Source organism: Clinocottus analis, unplaced genomic scaffold (assembly GCF_023055335.1).
Source record: "Clinocottus analis isolate CAN_PGR_092001 unplaced genomic scaffold, fCliAna1.0.p SCAF_7, whole genome shotgun sequence".
Classification (NCBI taxonomy): Eukaryota; Metazoa; Chordata; class Actinopteri; order Perciformes; family Cottidae; genus Clinocottus; species Clinocottus analis.
In genome coordinates this window covers 487,845-502,458 of record NW_027176229.1, presented here as the reverse complement: position 1 = coordinate 502,458, position 14,614 = coordinate 487,845, and the positions used below count along the sequence as shown (strand labels likewise).

The window sequence follows — 14,614 nt, the reverse complement described above, 5'->3', positions numbered from 1 at the left end:
ATGTTAATGCCTCACAACGTGAAGCCGTCTGTCTTGAATAGCTGCTCAGAACGGCTTTGTGAAGAGGACGGATGGGCGGCTCGTCTCTTTGTTTGGTGCGTTTCCTCTGTGCGGCTCCCTCGGGCTGGAGCTATCATTATGCATCATTGGTCTTTGCGTTGCGTTCCTTCCAATAGCTGCCTCCCCCCGTCATACAGGTGACTATAATGTTGTGTGTCTTGTGAGAAAAACAATAGTACTGAGTTTTGATAGAGGTACACAGCTTTTTCTTAACGTGAAACACGACTTTTTGGACAAACAGTGAGAGAAAGCTAAAAAAAAAAAAAAAAAATTTGCATAGAAGCAATTTCATTGTGCACTGCTGTACATGACAGGGCTGTGCAAAAAAACATTATTTTCTCACAAGAGGCATGAGTTCTTGTGATGTAATATGGATTATCATGTAAAATCAGAAAATGTTCTTTCTACACATTTCCAAAGGAAAAAATGATATTAATAATTGTGATATTGCTTTTTGCTATAAGCCAGCTGCCCCGCTAAAGGACATCCTGTACCATCCCAGCTCTGAATGAGAGGTCGTGTTTCCAGAGCAAACAGTTTGCATCAATAATTCCTCACATCTGCATGCGAGCACGTCGATACCGCTCGTTCCAGTGTCACCAACGCACATTCCCATCGAGCCATTTTTAGAAACGCATGAGACATTGAAGCACTTCTGCTCGTCTGGTATCAGCATGTGAAAATGTCTCGTTTGAAATGTGCAAAACAAATTTAAATAAACAAAAGCATGCTGGGTTTGGTGTGTCGACTGTCGGCGGCTGAATGCGCTTCACAGCAAAAACTAAATGTGCTGCTTCGAGTTCAGACACAATATTGCTTTGTATACTGAAATGAGTTTGACATTAAACAAAATGATTTAACTGTCTTAAACGCAAAACAATAGCGTGAGATTAAACATGATGGTTTAGTTTGTAAAAATAACGTAAAAGTGTTAGTTTATGTTAAAATAGGAGCAGACAATGTTTTAACAACACTGATACTTTATCGTGCTGGAAGGACCAGTGAGTAGGATTCAGGGGGATTCAAATACAAAAGGCTGTTTCCATCAGTGTACAATCACCTGAAACTAAGAATCATTGCATGTTTAGATATACTCTATGAAGGGCTTATTGTAAGCTCACAAAAATACAATGATGTATATATTATCTACAGTACATACATGGGGATTGGACCAAACACTGGCCCCACAGAGAGTCTTTGTGTCACCTGAAGGCCACCGTAGTTCACGGAAGAGCTCGGAAAAGGAGGCGTGAGGAGTTTTCTGCAACCTCACAGCTGGATGCAACTTAATCCTGCACACTGCATGCACCCTCAAGTGAAGGCAACAGGAAGTAGGTAAAAGGAACCAGGAGAAGCTTGCTTGAGTATATTTGTGCTTTTCTAAATCGATGTGCGAGGCAGATTTAAATTGCAGAGTCATTTTGTTATTTGTGTTCAACAACACAAGCGATCAGCCTGTTAGGTTCAGAAAAAAAGATCATGATCGCGGTCGCAAGAACTACGGAAGTGGCGTCGCTGAAGTACGCAAGTTAAATATAATGTTAAGTCAACGGGGACTTTGGCTTTCACATGGGACACAAACAGACCTGTGCTCGCGTCTCTCAGTGCACGCAACAACTCACAGAAGAGAGAGAGAGAGAGAGAGAGAGAGAGAGAGAGAGAGAGAGAGAGAGAGAGAGAGAGAAATTAATACATTTTAAATCCAGAAAACCCAACAAATATTGTACAGAGGAGGTTTTAGAGGTTTATTAGATCACTGGATTTAAAACCTACTGACGCCACAAAACTGACTACTAAGGAGCTTGTTAAAGCATTTGAACACAGTTTCTCTTTGTTTTGGGTTTTTTTCGTAAACATAACACACCCTCAGGAGTTGTGAGGGAACAATAAGACTCTGTTTCAGCTCGTGGGGTTTATAATATTCCTTTCGTAAAAAATCACTCAGGTTGTCAGTCACATTTTGTGGTGACAGATTGTCTCTTTTTCTTCCTTTATTTTAGTTTTTTACAACACGAGGCTCTGCTGTGCTCAGGGACTCGGTCTGGCTGTCAGCTAAGCGCGTGTCTTCGGGTCAGGAACATCATCTTCCTGTCTTTCCTCTTTGTTTTTCTTTCTCGGCGCGTCTCTTCAATGTCACCCCTTACCGTCTCTCCCCGGATCCTTTGACAGCCAATAAGATCGTGTGAGGAGGCTGCTGAGCCTCCTGGGACACTTCGTTCATTGCAGTAGCATAGTAATCAGTCTCAGACAGTATCAAGATGTACTGTACACGTGTTTTCTCTTCCTTTGCCACATAGATCTTGATCTTGAAGTACAAGAAGTTATTCTTTTACTTTGTTATTGTCAGCTATACCGGTTATTTGCATAAATACACTTTGAATTCATATCATTAAATGCCGCCACCGCTTCATATTAAGATGCTGGAAGTAACGGTGCAAGAAATACCCTAAACACTAAACTGTATGCAGAGGACACTTTGTTTTTAGCTTTCGGTCCAGATGAAAGTCCTTTAGACCGAAAGCTAAAAATAAAGAATGAAAATAATTAAGAAATGAATTATGTAATTTTATTCAAATACTTGCTTTGATCAGATCTTGGCATTAGTATCAGTTTTAATTATCGGCACAGCTATGTGTGGATTGAAGCGGATAATATTGTTTACTGTAATCCTATTTACAGAAAAATGAACCTCCTTTAAAGTCCCACAGACAGTAAAGTGTGGTCCGCTGATACACTTATGACATACACTGCCGGGCCAAAAACAAGTCGGAACCAAAAAAAAGGTCACACACGAATATTTCGTTGGACAGTCCTGAGCTTTGATTACGGCACGCATCGGCCACGGCGTCGGCTTCTGCAAAGTGTAAAAGCCGATGTGCTGCGGCAGAGCACTTTAAAGCAGCATCACTTCTGGATCTTTACTCTTCTCTCAAAGAGGAGAACTTTCCTCACATCACAAGATGTTCAGTGCACTTGTTCAAGACATGTTCAGTGTTAAGGGTCCCTGTGAGGGACAAACCACTCCTTCTTTGGTCCATGTTCAGTAGTAAGGGTCCCTGTGAGGGACAAGCCACTCCTTCTTTGGTCCATGTTCAGTAGTAAGGGTCCCTGTGAGGGACAAGCCACTCCTTCTTTGGTCCATGTTCAGTAGTAAGGGTCCCTGTGAGGGACAAACCACTCCTTCTTTGGTCCATGTTCAGTAGTAAGGGTTCCTGTGAGGGACAAACCACTCCTTCTTTGGTCCATGTTCAGTCTGTTTCTTACCTTAAAGATGTTAAAGACCAGCAATGATTCACTTTATACAAAAGCAATAAGTGCTTTTCATGTTTTCAGGTCAGTTTTTCTTCCTCAGTGAGAAAAAGTCCAGTCTGTGTTGTGTTGAACAAGTGCACTGACGTCTGGTTGAATGAGGTGGAGATGTGAAGGACAGCTGACAGGTATCAGCGGCGGCTTTGCGTGATTGATGTTCAATCCAGGTCTGCTGAGCCTGCAGCGTGAGCTGCCGTTAGAGCGCCTGTGAAGCTTTGAGAGGCGACTCGCTGGCGCGGTGCTCGTTCAGGACAGAAACTACAGGACAATACGTGCTTTCACGTCGGGCTCAAGTCGGCAAATAGTCCGGTAATAATACTGAAGCGCCAGGGCGGAAGTAAGTTATATATATATATAAAATCAGGACATTGTAAGACAGTCAGTGCACTTCAATATTTAAAAATAAATCTCTTGCATTACACATATTGCTCGTGTGACATGAGTTAAGCTTCCCCGTGTTTATCTGCCGGCTCAGGACTTTTTTTCTCTTTCCGCTTTAAGAGATTTGATTTTGAAATTGAATTTGAAGGATGGTCTCAGACCTTACCCTCACACCATCTGCGTGTGTGTGTGTGTGTGTGTGTGTGCACAGTACTGCCCCTAGTTTCCACACTGTTTGTTCTCCAAAGAAAAGTCTACAGATGCCTGCAGGTAGAGTCCCAGGGTCAGAAGCAGAGCAACACCCGTGAAGATGGAGGATTTGGTGTCTCGCTCCGGGACATCTCAGCAGGACGGAGAGAGAGAGAGAGAGAGAGAGAGAGAGAGAGAGAGAGAGAGAGAACAGTCCTGCTGAAGGACGGCTTTTCTTTGCCGACACCACCGTCCTGCTCACCTTTCAAATCAGCTCAAAGGGAAAAGAGCGACAGATAGCAGCTTGTGCTTGTGGTCGCTGCAACGTTTCTTATGTTGAGGCGTGGAAAGCAAAGAGCACATTACGAGCCCTGATCTCTGAAAGTCCCACCGAAATCATCTCTTTTACTTAAACTTAAGTGTTTTTTTAAAATGTATTGTAAATAGTTGTTTTATTATTAAAAGGAAGAGAAAATGTCTTTGCAGAAGCGCTCATCCTATTACCACAGAGAGTAACAATGACTGGTTTTGCAGTAGCAGCTGTCGGCTGCCAGTATTTAGGGTAAATCCATTTCAGGCAAAAAAATGATGTTGCTTTTGTTGCAGATTCAATGCACAAGCACATTTGATGTTTCACTGAGTCTACTATATGCAAATAGCAGCATTAATTATCTTAGTAATCAGTTTTTTGTTGTTGACCAAGGGAAATTTTAACTGCATGTCTTGCTGGATTCGGAGGCTGGCAGGCTTCAAGGATTCTGCAAGCTGTGATTTGGATTGTTTGGTGTCTCTTGGATTGAAATTGAGTGTGTGAGTGAGTGTGTGTGTGTGTGAGTGTGTGAGTGTGTGTGCAATTGGAAGCGTGGACTCTGTGAGACGTATTCCCGAGTGGGCAAAAGAGAAAGGGGAACGGGGGATGTGAACATGCGATGACAAACAAACAATGCTCAGAATTTAAATAAGAAGAAACATGTTTGGCGTCAGACGCTGAAGGCCAATCTGCTGAAAGGTCCACCACGTCAGTAAGCATCGAGAGCACGAGTGGACAGAAGGCCTGAGGAAGACAAACGCCAGTTCACGTGCGCAACGGTGGCTTTTACAGCAGAAGGGCGATGTTTTCACCGACGTCACAACGCGACGTTAACCTTGGAAAAGAGGAGCGGGTGTATGCTCGGAGCGCCGACACACTCTAAGGACGGACGTAGAGTAAATGACCTACACGTGTCCGGTCTCGTGAGCCACGACGAAGGCCGAGGAGAAGCCGTCTTCGTGGTTGAGGGTGCAGCTCCGGACCGGGTGGCACATCCCTGTGACCGGAGCATAACCTGAAGGACAGCAGGAGAGAGGATGCAGGTTACCGGAAAGAACATTTCAAATAAGAAAAGTCTTCTTTTAAACAGGAAAACTGGTCAAATGTTGACGACGACAGAGGATTCCTCATGAAGACGCCTCTCGTTCAACTCAACCACAAAAGACCAGCGTTTCCCACGTCATTAGTTTGAGGCTATTAAAAAGAAGAGTGAAGGTAAAGACAATGGTTTTGATTTCATATCAAAGAGGACCAAGACAACGATCTTTCCCGAGACCTCAACAAAGTTTTATAAAACTTGATTAAGAAAGCGTTCATCACACCTTCGTTAGCAGGAGCGTACACTGTCGAGAAGACAAAGATTCATTCATGTCTTTGTTGTATGCTGGATGAAATATCTGCGCTTTTTTTGTTTCCTACATTTCGCACATGGGTTGGAAGTGATAATAAAGTAAAGGAGAAAGTGGCGTCTCGCCGTGCAGATGGTTGTGTGTCTAGAGGGTCGGAGATTTCTCCTAAAGTTCAAATACTTAAGAAGCAAACCGATTCATATTGCAGTCATCAAAGCACTCAAAATCACATTTACAAAACTCTAACCCTGACCATGAATGTACGTTGGTGATTATCAAGCTGTTTGTCTGGAGGGTGACACGTTTAAATAACACAGAAATATCACACTTAGTTGTGGGGATGGATTCAACCAACAAAGCTGAACCTGGAGCTGATTAACAACTGAAAACCGCTTTCAAAATATATTCAACATATATGAATTGATTGCGATAAACATCTGATTTAACTTCTTGAATTAACGGACACTATGGAATTCAAAGTTTTGAACTCGTCTCTTCGTTACAGATGAAGAGGATTCATGTTGAAACAAACTGGCCAGAAAATGGAAACCAACAAGAGTTTTTATTCTTTCCGGAAAATGAAACAAAAACCTCAACTTTTTGTTTTGAACAAAGCGCAGAGAGGCCCAGGCTGTGCGCCGCTACCTCGGACCTCTTTTGAAAGCGTTTCCCCCATAGTGCCATTACGAGAGGGTGCACTTTTCAGTCAAAGAACGAGTGCATCGGTTTTCATCAACTACTCTCTGAAACTTGTATTTTTGTGAAGAGCGTATACGACTCTCCTGAGAGGCTGCAGTCTTGATTAAAACTTTTTGACAAGATTTGTCCTCTGATCAACAGGTTTTGTGTTGAAGAAAGGGAAAGCATCTGGACCTGAATACAGGATGGGGACGTTTGAAATGCAGACGTAAGAGGGCAGAAGATAGAGAGAGAATGAGAAAAGGCAAGATAATATTGTCTGGATTTGAGAGAAAAGAAAGAAATGTGAAATGAGAGACAGGTTGAGAGACTTTATTCCATAAAAGCCATTATTGTGCCGCAAATCAATCCACAACCACACAGATGACCTTGGCAGACAGTAATAAAGAGGATAAAGGTGCATTTATTCTCTCTGGTGTCATCAAAAGACTTTTCCCTGTCAATATGACGTGAGCGCTTTCATGCACTATTTGAGTATTCCATTTATTTTGATGAAAATCTAATTTGGTGGACGAATCTGGCGGGTATGGAGCAATACGCTGGGATTACAATTATATTGAACAGACGGAGAGAGGGATCAACTCTCATCTCAGGCCGGGATCAGTGATAAACACAGGCTCTGGGCACACATGCCCTTGGAAGTTGAACCATGGTGAGGTGTGAAAGCAGCTCCTGCCACTTGTGCCGCTGAGACTAGAAAAATACAGAGGCTTAAACGGGCCAATCCGTAAGATGTCAGGCCTTAGTGAGTTACAATTTCTATTTGAGTGGAAACTAAGGAATTGGGCTTAAAAGTTCAACACGGTGCAGTTTCGGGCTTGTGTCTGAAATTCCACGCTACAGCTTTTTCCTTCCTGTGAATGCAGCCTGAGACATACATATTGCAACACTTTCATCAGGGGGCCTGAGGCCCAACCAGCACTGAGACTTCTCAGATATTTATCTGACAGAAAATCTTTGAGATTGCCACTTTAAATGAGACAACAAAGCCCTCATGACCCTGCAGCCAGCACGAGGCACGGCATCTATTAACAGGGAGGACAATCCGTACACAGATATTCCTTCTTTTTTTTGTCGATACAGTCTGTTGCCGTATATATACGAAGGAAAACTATTTGATCTTTAGTAAGATTGATTTCTCAATTTCTCAAACTGTCTGCTAATCCACCAGCACCACCGATTCATGAACACACGGCACCGTGAGCGACGCTGCTGCTGCTGGAAGAACAATCTGCGCCTGCAGAAGGCGACGAGTACCTCAGAGCCGAAGATTGTAACAAACCTCAGTCAGATAAATCATCAATGAGTCGGCCGGACCAGACATACACATACACATACATACAGGAGCAACAGGCACCTCATAGAGCCATGACCGGTTGCACGTCGCGGTATGTCTGGTTACCCCCTCAGATGCCTCGCGCACCAGTGGCACCAGTAGCACCAGTGGCACCAGTGGCACCACACCAGGTTCCCAGCTCAGAGGCCGCAAGTTGCCGGTCCTTACGTGGCACCAGCAGCTCGTAGAGCACTGGTGTCAGACCCGATTCAGTGAGTCGCGGGTCTTTGCAGAGCGCTGTACTCAGGCTTCTCAGAACGGCTTTCACAACACTCTTTACTTGCAACTATTTGTGATAGTTCGCTTCATTCCCGAATTTTTTATTTATTTAATTATTATCTTAAGAACCTCTGCCCCAGACCATGGATTTTTGTCATAGTAACAGAGACATTTGCTTCCATCTAATTGTATATTGAGATAAATGCATGTACAATGTTTTTAAACTTGAATAAACAATAATCAAATACACAGACAGTTATTTAACAATATGTTCAGTAGTAGTTACATTTATACAGTGTTACAGTCACAACCGGCGAGGAAAAGTTCTCCTCTTTGAGAGAAGAGTAAAGATCCAGAAGTGATGCTGCTTTAAAGTGCTCTGCATGGATCAGACCGCGGGGTCAGGACCTTGCGCCTTTAACCTTTAATCTGGATGCGGAACAGCTGGTACATGTCGTGTATTTGCCCGCCTGTGAGCGCGACTGGGAGACTGAGAGAGCTGTAAAACGCCAGGTCTGAACTACGCTGTCTGGAGAGATTCAAAGCGATAAGCCCCGCCCAATGCAAAAAAAAACAACAACATGCAGTTAACGCATGTGTAGCAGCAACCTTGTCTGCTTTGGTAATCCTTATTACCGTCAAAAAACTGTCTTGCTCCACAGACTGATAACCTCAACTGAGCAAACTAGGTAATGACGTAGTCAGCAACGTAATTAAAGGAGCATTTAAAGACATTTGTATTAATCACAAACACATCTTAATACAGTCTGTTAAGACTCTTACAGCATGATGAAATAGTTAACACCGTTAAAGGGTTGCCAGGTTAATTTTGTATTAACGCGTTAATCTGCCTAGCCCTAATATTTAAAAAACATATACACACGTATCTATATATTCAAGACAAAAAGTCCCAATGTGTGCAGCGGGAATAGGATTCTCGAGGCGGTGCTGTTTGATGGAGGAGATTTGCTTTTTGGGGAACTGGCATTTCCTTTCCATCTTCACCATCAACGGTGTCCATCAACCACTTATTGTCTGTTCTCTGTTTGGGGGGGGTGGGTGGGGGCGGGTGTGGGAGGAGGGGGGAGGGGCGGGGGTCAATTGCTTTGTTTATTTCCAGCGGTGAAAATGATTCGATCTCAAAACATGTCACACTCAAACAGAGAGCAGGCTTAATGGCATCTTTCTTACTTTGGGCTTCTCAACATATAACAACGGCTCAAGGGAGGACTGCTGTGTTGAGATTGTAAGATACTGGGGGGATGACAGTTGGCTCACTGCAGATATGTCCCCCGGCCCCGCCTTTGATTAGTGGAGTCCTATGGGAATCTGTGAAGCCAATCACGTCTTTATGATATTCATGAAAGACGCCGCTCGGTTTGGGAATTGTCATATATTGATTTTCCAGCCAGCTATAGAGTCATTCCTGCCTACAGGTTTCAACAAACAGTGTATATCGTGGAATCCTCCTCGTATTCACACGACTGCAATACAAAATGGCATTAAAACCATGTATTGTTTCTCTCCACTGTCGGTTTGCTGTGGTCGGAGATTCTCCTATTCTCCTTTGCTGGTTAAAAATTCACACCAAAATTCAGTTGCATCCCAAACAGTACAATAAAAAGGTCCAGCACAATTTTGTGTTGTTCTTGCTGTTGCAAAAACAAACTCAGGATGTGATAAAGTAACTTTTAGCACACCAGGGAGACTCCATAGTCTGGATCGAGACCTCTGAATCACTGAACACATCCAAGGATGAAATGAAAAGAAAAGTCTGTTCAGGTGGACTTTAATTATTTAGACTGCAGAAACTTTTACATGGATTCAGAGGCTCAACAAAGAGATGAAATGGTCACCAGATTAGTAGTTGTAGTCTGTAATTAACACACAGTATCCTGTTGCATTAATTAAGAAAGCTACTGCAACGACTGAACCATATCAGTGAAGTATGCAGACTGGATAATAAACATAAAGAGTCATCACAGACTCACTCCACCTGCTCACACTCTGCACCTACTTACCTACCTTTCTTGTACATACTACCACCTTTTGTACATAAACCACGTATTTATATTGTTTTCATATTTGTTCTTTCTTATTATTGTGTGTTTTTATTTCCAAACCTGTTGACTCAGACGGCACAAAGGAGTCCAATGCGTCTGGACTGTTCGTCAGCGCACAAATGGGGCGACTGTGGTTAGCATTTCAGTCTTTTGATCAGAGGGTCGGTGGTTCGGTGACAGAATCTACGGACCAGAAACTAATAATAATACTAATAATAACTCCCCGGAGTCTGAGCCTGTATTGGGCTTCTGAGTCGTTTTGGTTGTAATATATATGTTTGTGTGTGCAGGCATTGATAATTATTGATGCCTGTCTGTATACACTACCCAGATTGTCATCTTTATATCCGGAGCATGTTTACATGATAACACTGATGATACACTATAACACAGTGCATCCACATGAGTGACTATAACAAGCAGGCCAATGCATACACTGGAGCGAAAGACACACAAGCCACTGTGCTGTGGGCGGTAGCAGTCAATAAGTTGAATGTTTTGACACAGCATTGAACAACAGCACACTTAATCACAGTGTCGGCCCGCTTTCATGATTCTACGTTAGCTTACACTGACACTTCAACCCTCAGCGTGTGATTGACACAGCGCTTATCTCGCATCCACAGCACGTCAAAGAACACGCCCAGCGTGTCAATCTAAAGACCTGATTGGTTGAAGTCTACCAGCAACTCTCAAAAATGCGTTGCTAGTTTAACCATTGTTTTCCTCTGGTACGGCCTTTAATGAGCCTTTCAAAACGCTGCGCCGCACGTTTTTTCGTCGCGTTTAAAAGTTCAAATATTCTCAACTTTTAAGCGCAAGGCGTGAAGTCGCACAGCTCATCACTGTCACGCTCGGCCAAGTCAGCCAATCCGAATCAAATTATAAAATCAAATCATAAACTAACTTAGTGATTCTGTTCAGGCCAGCAGAGAAGGCTCAGCAGGCCCTGACGACTCAGCACTGGTAGAGCCACCGTGTTCATTCAGTCTCATAACAATAAATCCTTTTCTCCGGCGCACCCAGGCTGTGACAGAATCCACGGACCAGAAACTAATAATAACTCCCCGGAGTCTGAGCCTGCATGGTCACGTCCTGATCGGTTCGAGATCGGTTCATTCGTCCTACGTTCGCCAGACGTTGCGAGAGGCGACCGTGTGTCTGAAAGTCGGCGGAGCTTTAGCAGCACTGCAGATTAAACCTTCAAAATCCAGGTCCAGTCCTGCCAAACATGGATGATGGAGCCACAGTTTGTTTGACCAAGCTTTAACAACCTGTCGTTTCAAGTTTGAGCCGAAAAAACAACGGCTTGATGTCTTCATTCTTCCCCATCGATTTCAATTTGAATGCAATGAAACACAGTAGCTAGAGTACAGTATATCCTGTTCAAATCAGCCTTGCATTCATTACACTGCAGCACAATTAGCGTGGCAATAAATACAACAATTCATTTTTCTCCTGCTGGCTCTGTGGATGGAGGATCCGAGCATGTCACGCCTCTCCCGTGTCTGTACTAGTAAAACATTATAAAAAAGAGCTTGAAAAGATTTGTTTTTTTCTGCTCAGTTCGGTTTAAGTCTCAAACAGAACAAATTAGGGCTTTCGGCCTCTCTTTCTTGTAGGAATAAGAGAAGGAAAAGCCAAATCAAATAACTTGCTTCACCCTAAAATAAATCGCTGATGTTCAACGGCATTAATGAAAATAGCATAGAGCAAGTCGAATGGCATCGATTTTGGACAGTTAGTCCCTCTGATTGTTTTCAGCTCGGATGCTGTGGAGGAAATACAAAGCAGTCGATATCTGGCAGACTGTCTCAATCGCCTTAAGCCTCCAGACTTTCCTGGGACTGCATCCACGAGAAACTAAATTACAGAAAGGTGTCAACTATAAAGCCCAAAACAGCTCTGGGGCCACTTTCATTAGGAGATCGTCCGTGCGGTTAGCTGTTTGATATCGGCGTAAAGAGGCTTTCTGATTGGCCGGAGCTCTTTCCAGACAGAAGTCCTGCGCCGTCACCTCGAGCCGCTTGCTGCATTTAAAGTGTGATCACAAAGCATCTCCCCGTCCCATACGTTACCTATTAATAAATGATTTATTCCTGCTAATAGAGAGACGGTAGAGGTGCTGATCTGGTGACACCCTCTTTGTAAAAATCAAGATTATATGCATATGATGAAAATAAGCGCGAGCATAATTTTAATACAAACCTAGCTCTGTTTCCAGTTATGATATCCCATAATAATCTGCGTGCTTATAGATAAACTATGATCGCAAACAACCTAATAACGGCAGCTGGGGGTGTTAGTCACGACCCTCTGCTGGTGCTTTTATTATTACATTTGTCACAGTCAGTGCTGCAGTGGTAAAATTAGACGTGGGTAAACTATGAATTTTGTGATCATACAGGTCTTGACGCAACGCGTAGCAACGCAACACAAAGCATCGCGACTCTGTAAAGCTGTCCTGGCTATATTGCATTATGTTTTCAGTTAAAAAAGTCATAGACTATCAATGACAGTGAATACATGTGTTTGTAGTTTATAAACAGTAAAGAAAAGTCTGTCAACACAACAAGAACATTGCTAGATTAAGACTATCGTACGCTTGTGTTTGACATATTAAAACATTTCTATACAGTTAAGATGTTTGGATGTGGTCAGAAATGTTCTTCACACATCCATATCAGTCATTACTTTGAAAACCGGATGTTGTGTCTCGGGGCTCTTTCCGCTCGATTGATTTCACGTCAGTGTCAGCTGCAGCTGACAACCCGACCCGAGAAGACCGGACCCGGCGGGACGCGGGTCGTTCCCGGCACCTTCTGGCAAGCGGTCTTCAGACCGGCCCCGTTACCGGCCTCACACCCCCCTTTCCTTTTCCTCCGCAGAGTTTAGAAATTCAAATATGCTTAAATTCAGCGGGAAAGCAAGAAAACAATGACACACCATTATAAACGTTATTATTCCAACGGGAGAATACAAGGCGCATGGATCTTTGAGGTGCATAAACGCCACTCAGAGGTGGTAAACGCTATTTCCAAAATTCCAGAGGTGCGTAAACGGCGTTTACCCTCCACTACAGTCCTGGTCACATTTGGATCATCATCACCGCTACCGTTGATGCTCGTATTGTCATTGTTATTCTATTACACTCACTGATGCCGATCGCATTGTAGGATTATTTATGTGCATTAAATGTGTTTGTTCTGGACACATGCAATCTATTGCATTTCTGTCCATCCAGGGAGAGGGAAATTGGGTGGGGCAGTGGTTTTATATATGTTGATACCATCTCATGAGGACGGCGTGGAGAACTAATGAAAAGTAGATTTTTAAAACAAAAAATGGAAAAGAGCGCTTTTTTAAATTTACGTAAAATTCAGTTTAGAAGCCGCTACTTTTTTTCCTTCCTTTTTTTCTGAACTTTGACCCATGCGGCTTAAATATCGGTGCGGCTAATTTGTGGATTTTTCTTATTCTAAAATTAGCAGCAGTTGCAGCGACATAAGGAACAAAATTCCCGCGGGGGAGGCGGGACGGAAAACAGGTCTGACGGTTAGGTCCTAGAGGCAGGGGTCCTAACCCGACGAGCTAGCTGGCGAGCTAGCTGGCGAGCTAGCTGGCGAGTGCTGACTGTCTGTATGCACTGTTTGAGCTTAAGTAAACAACAGTGTTGTAAGCGCTAGCTGCAGAAGCTAGCGCCGCGATAACAACCAAAGTCAGCGGGACCGGCCTCAGCTCAAATCAGGCAGTGAGGACGCGGCAGTAGCAGCAGCGGTTATTAGGGTTATTTTTTAACGGCTTGTTAAAAGTGGAACATGACATGGTACGGTGCGGCCTCACCCTGCATCCCCGTGGGGCCGAAGCCTTGCCGAGTCAGGAAAATGGCGTGGTCGTGGTGCTCGGCGTGTTCGGTGTCGCCCTTCTGCTGCACGAAGGCCCAGCGGCACACGTTCTCCAGGCTCCGTGATGGGTTCCCCCTCTCGATGAGGCTGATGGACTGACAGGAGAGAGGGAGAGCGGGAGAGGGAGGGAGAGAGAACCATGACAGTGTAAATGAACAAGTCACGATTCTGTCAGCACACCAAAGAAAGGGCACGGCTTGTTAGCGCCTTCAGGCGTCACACTGGATGAACACAGGCACTCTGGGGTTATTTTACGTGACCAGCAGACTGAATATGTCCCGTGGGTTTCCCAGTGTGTTCCTCGCCTGTGTGATGTGCACTCTCCCGGCTCATCGCCCTTGCCGGTCCGGTCTGAGCAGCTGACCTTCTGTCTAGTCATCAACTCCCGCGTTAAGCTGACGTTAACAGATGTTTTACAGCTGGTGGGGGCCGCTCTTGTCGTTAAATGCCATATATTTGACGCTAAAATTGTGATAATCAGTCAAATCGGTGTCAGACCTCTTTACACTTTTTAGAAAGCTTATTTGGTATCAGATTACTTTGTATACCATGTATGCTGCCCAGCTGGACAATAAAGTGGACTTTGGCAGGAACGTTCATGAGTAAGTCAAGCTAATATTGGAAAAGATAATTGGATTCAGTCGCCGCATGCATCCATTTTTTTGCCTTCGCTGTTAAGTGATGTAATTATATTAAATGGCTACAATGTGTGTCCGCTCTTACGATACTATGTTCATCTTTTTCCTGCCGAGACCGAAATAAATATTCCGGCAAATCCCGAACCATCGTGATGT

At 43.8% G+C, this 14,614-nt stretch overlaps 1 protein-coding gene across 2 annotated transcripts in view; it reads right to left on the bottom strand.

Annotated features, from left to right (window-relative positions):
* Positions 1-14,614, bottom strand: part of adamts3 (ADAM metallopeptidase with thrombospondin type 1 motif, 3) — a 150,945-nt gene that overhangs the window by 48,715 nt on the left and 87,616 nt on the right. For both annotated transcript variants that reach the window (XM_068605151.1, XM_068605150.1), the window contains 2 exons: positions 13,759-13,915; positions 5,159-5,264 (listed from right to left, as the gene is read on the bottom strand). In XM_068605151.1, coding sequence (XP_068461252.1) covers positions 5,159-5,264; positions 13,759-13,915 — 263 coding nt within the window. The remainder of the gene's footprint in view (positions 1-5,158; positions 5,265-13,758; positions 13,916-14,614) is intronic.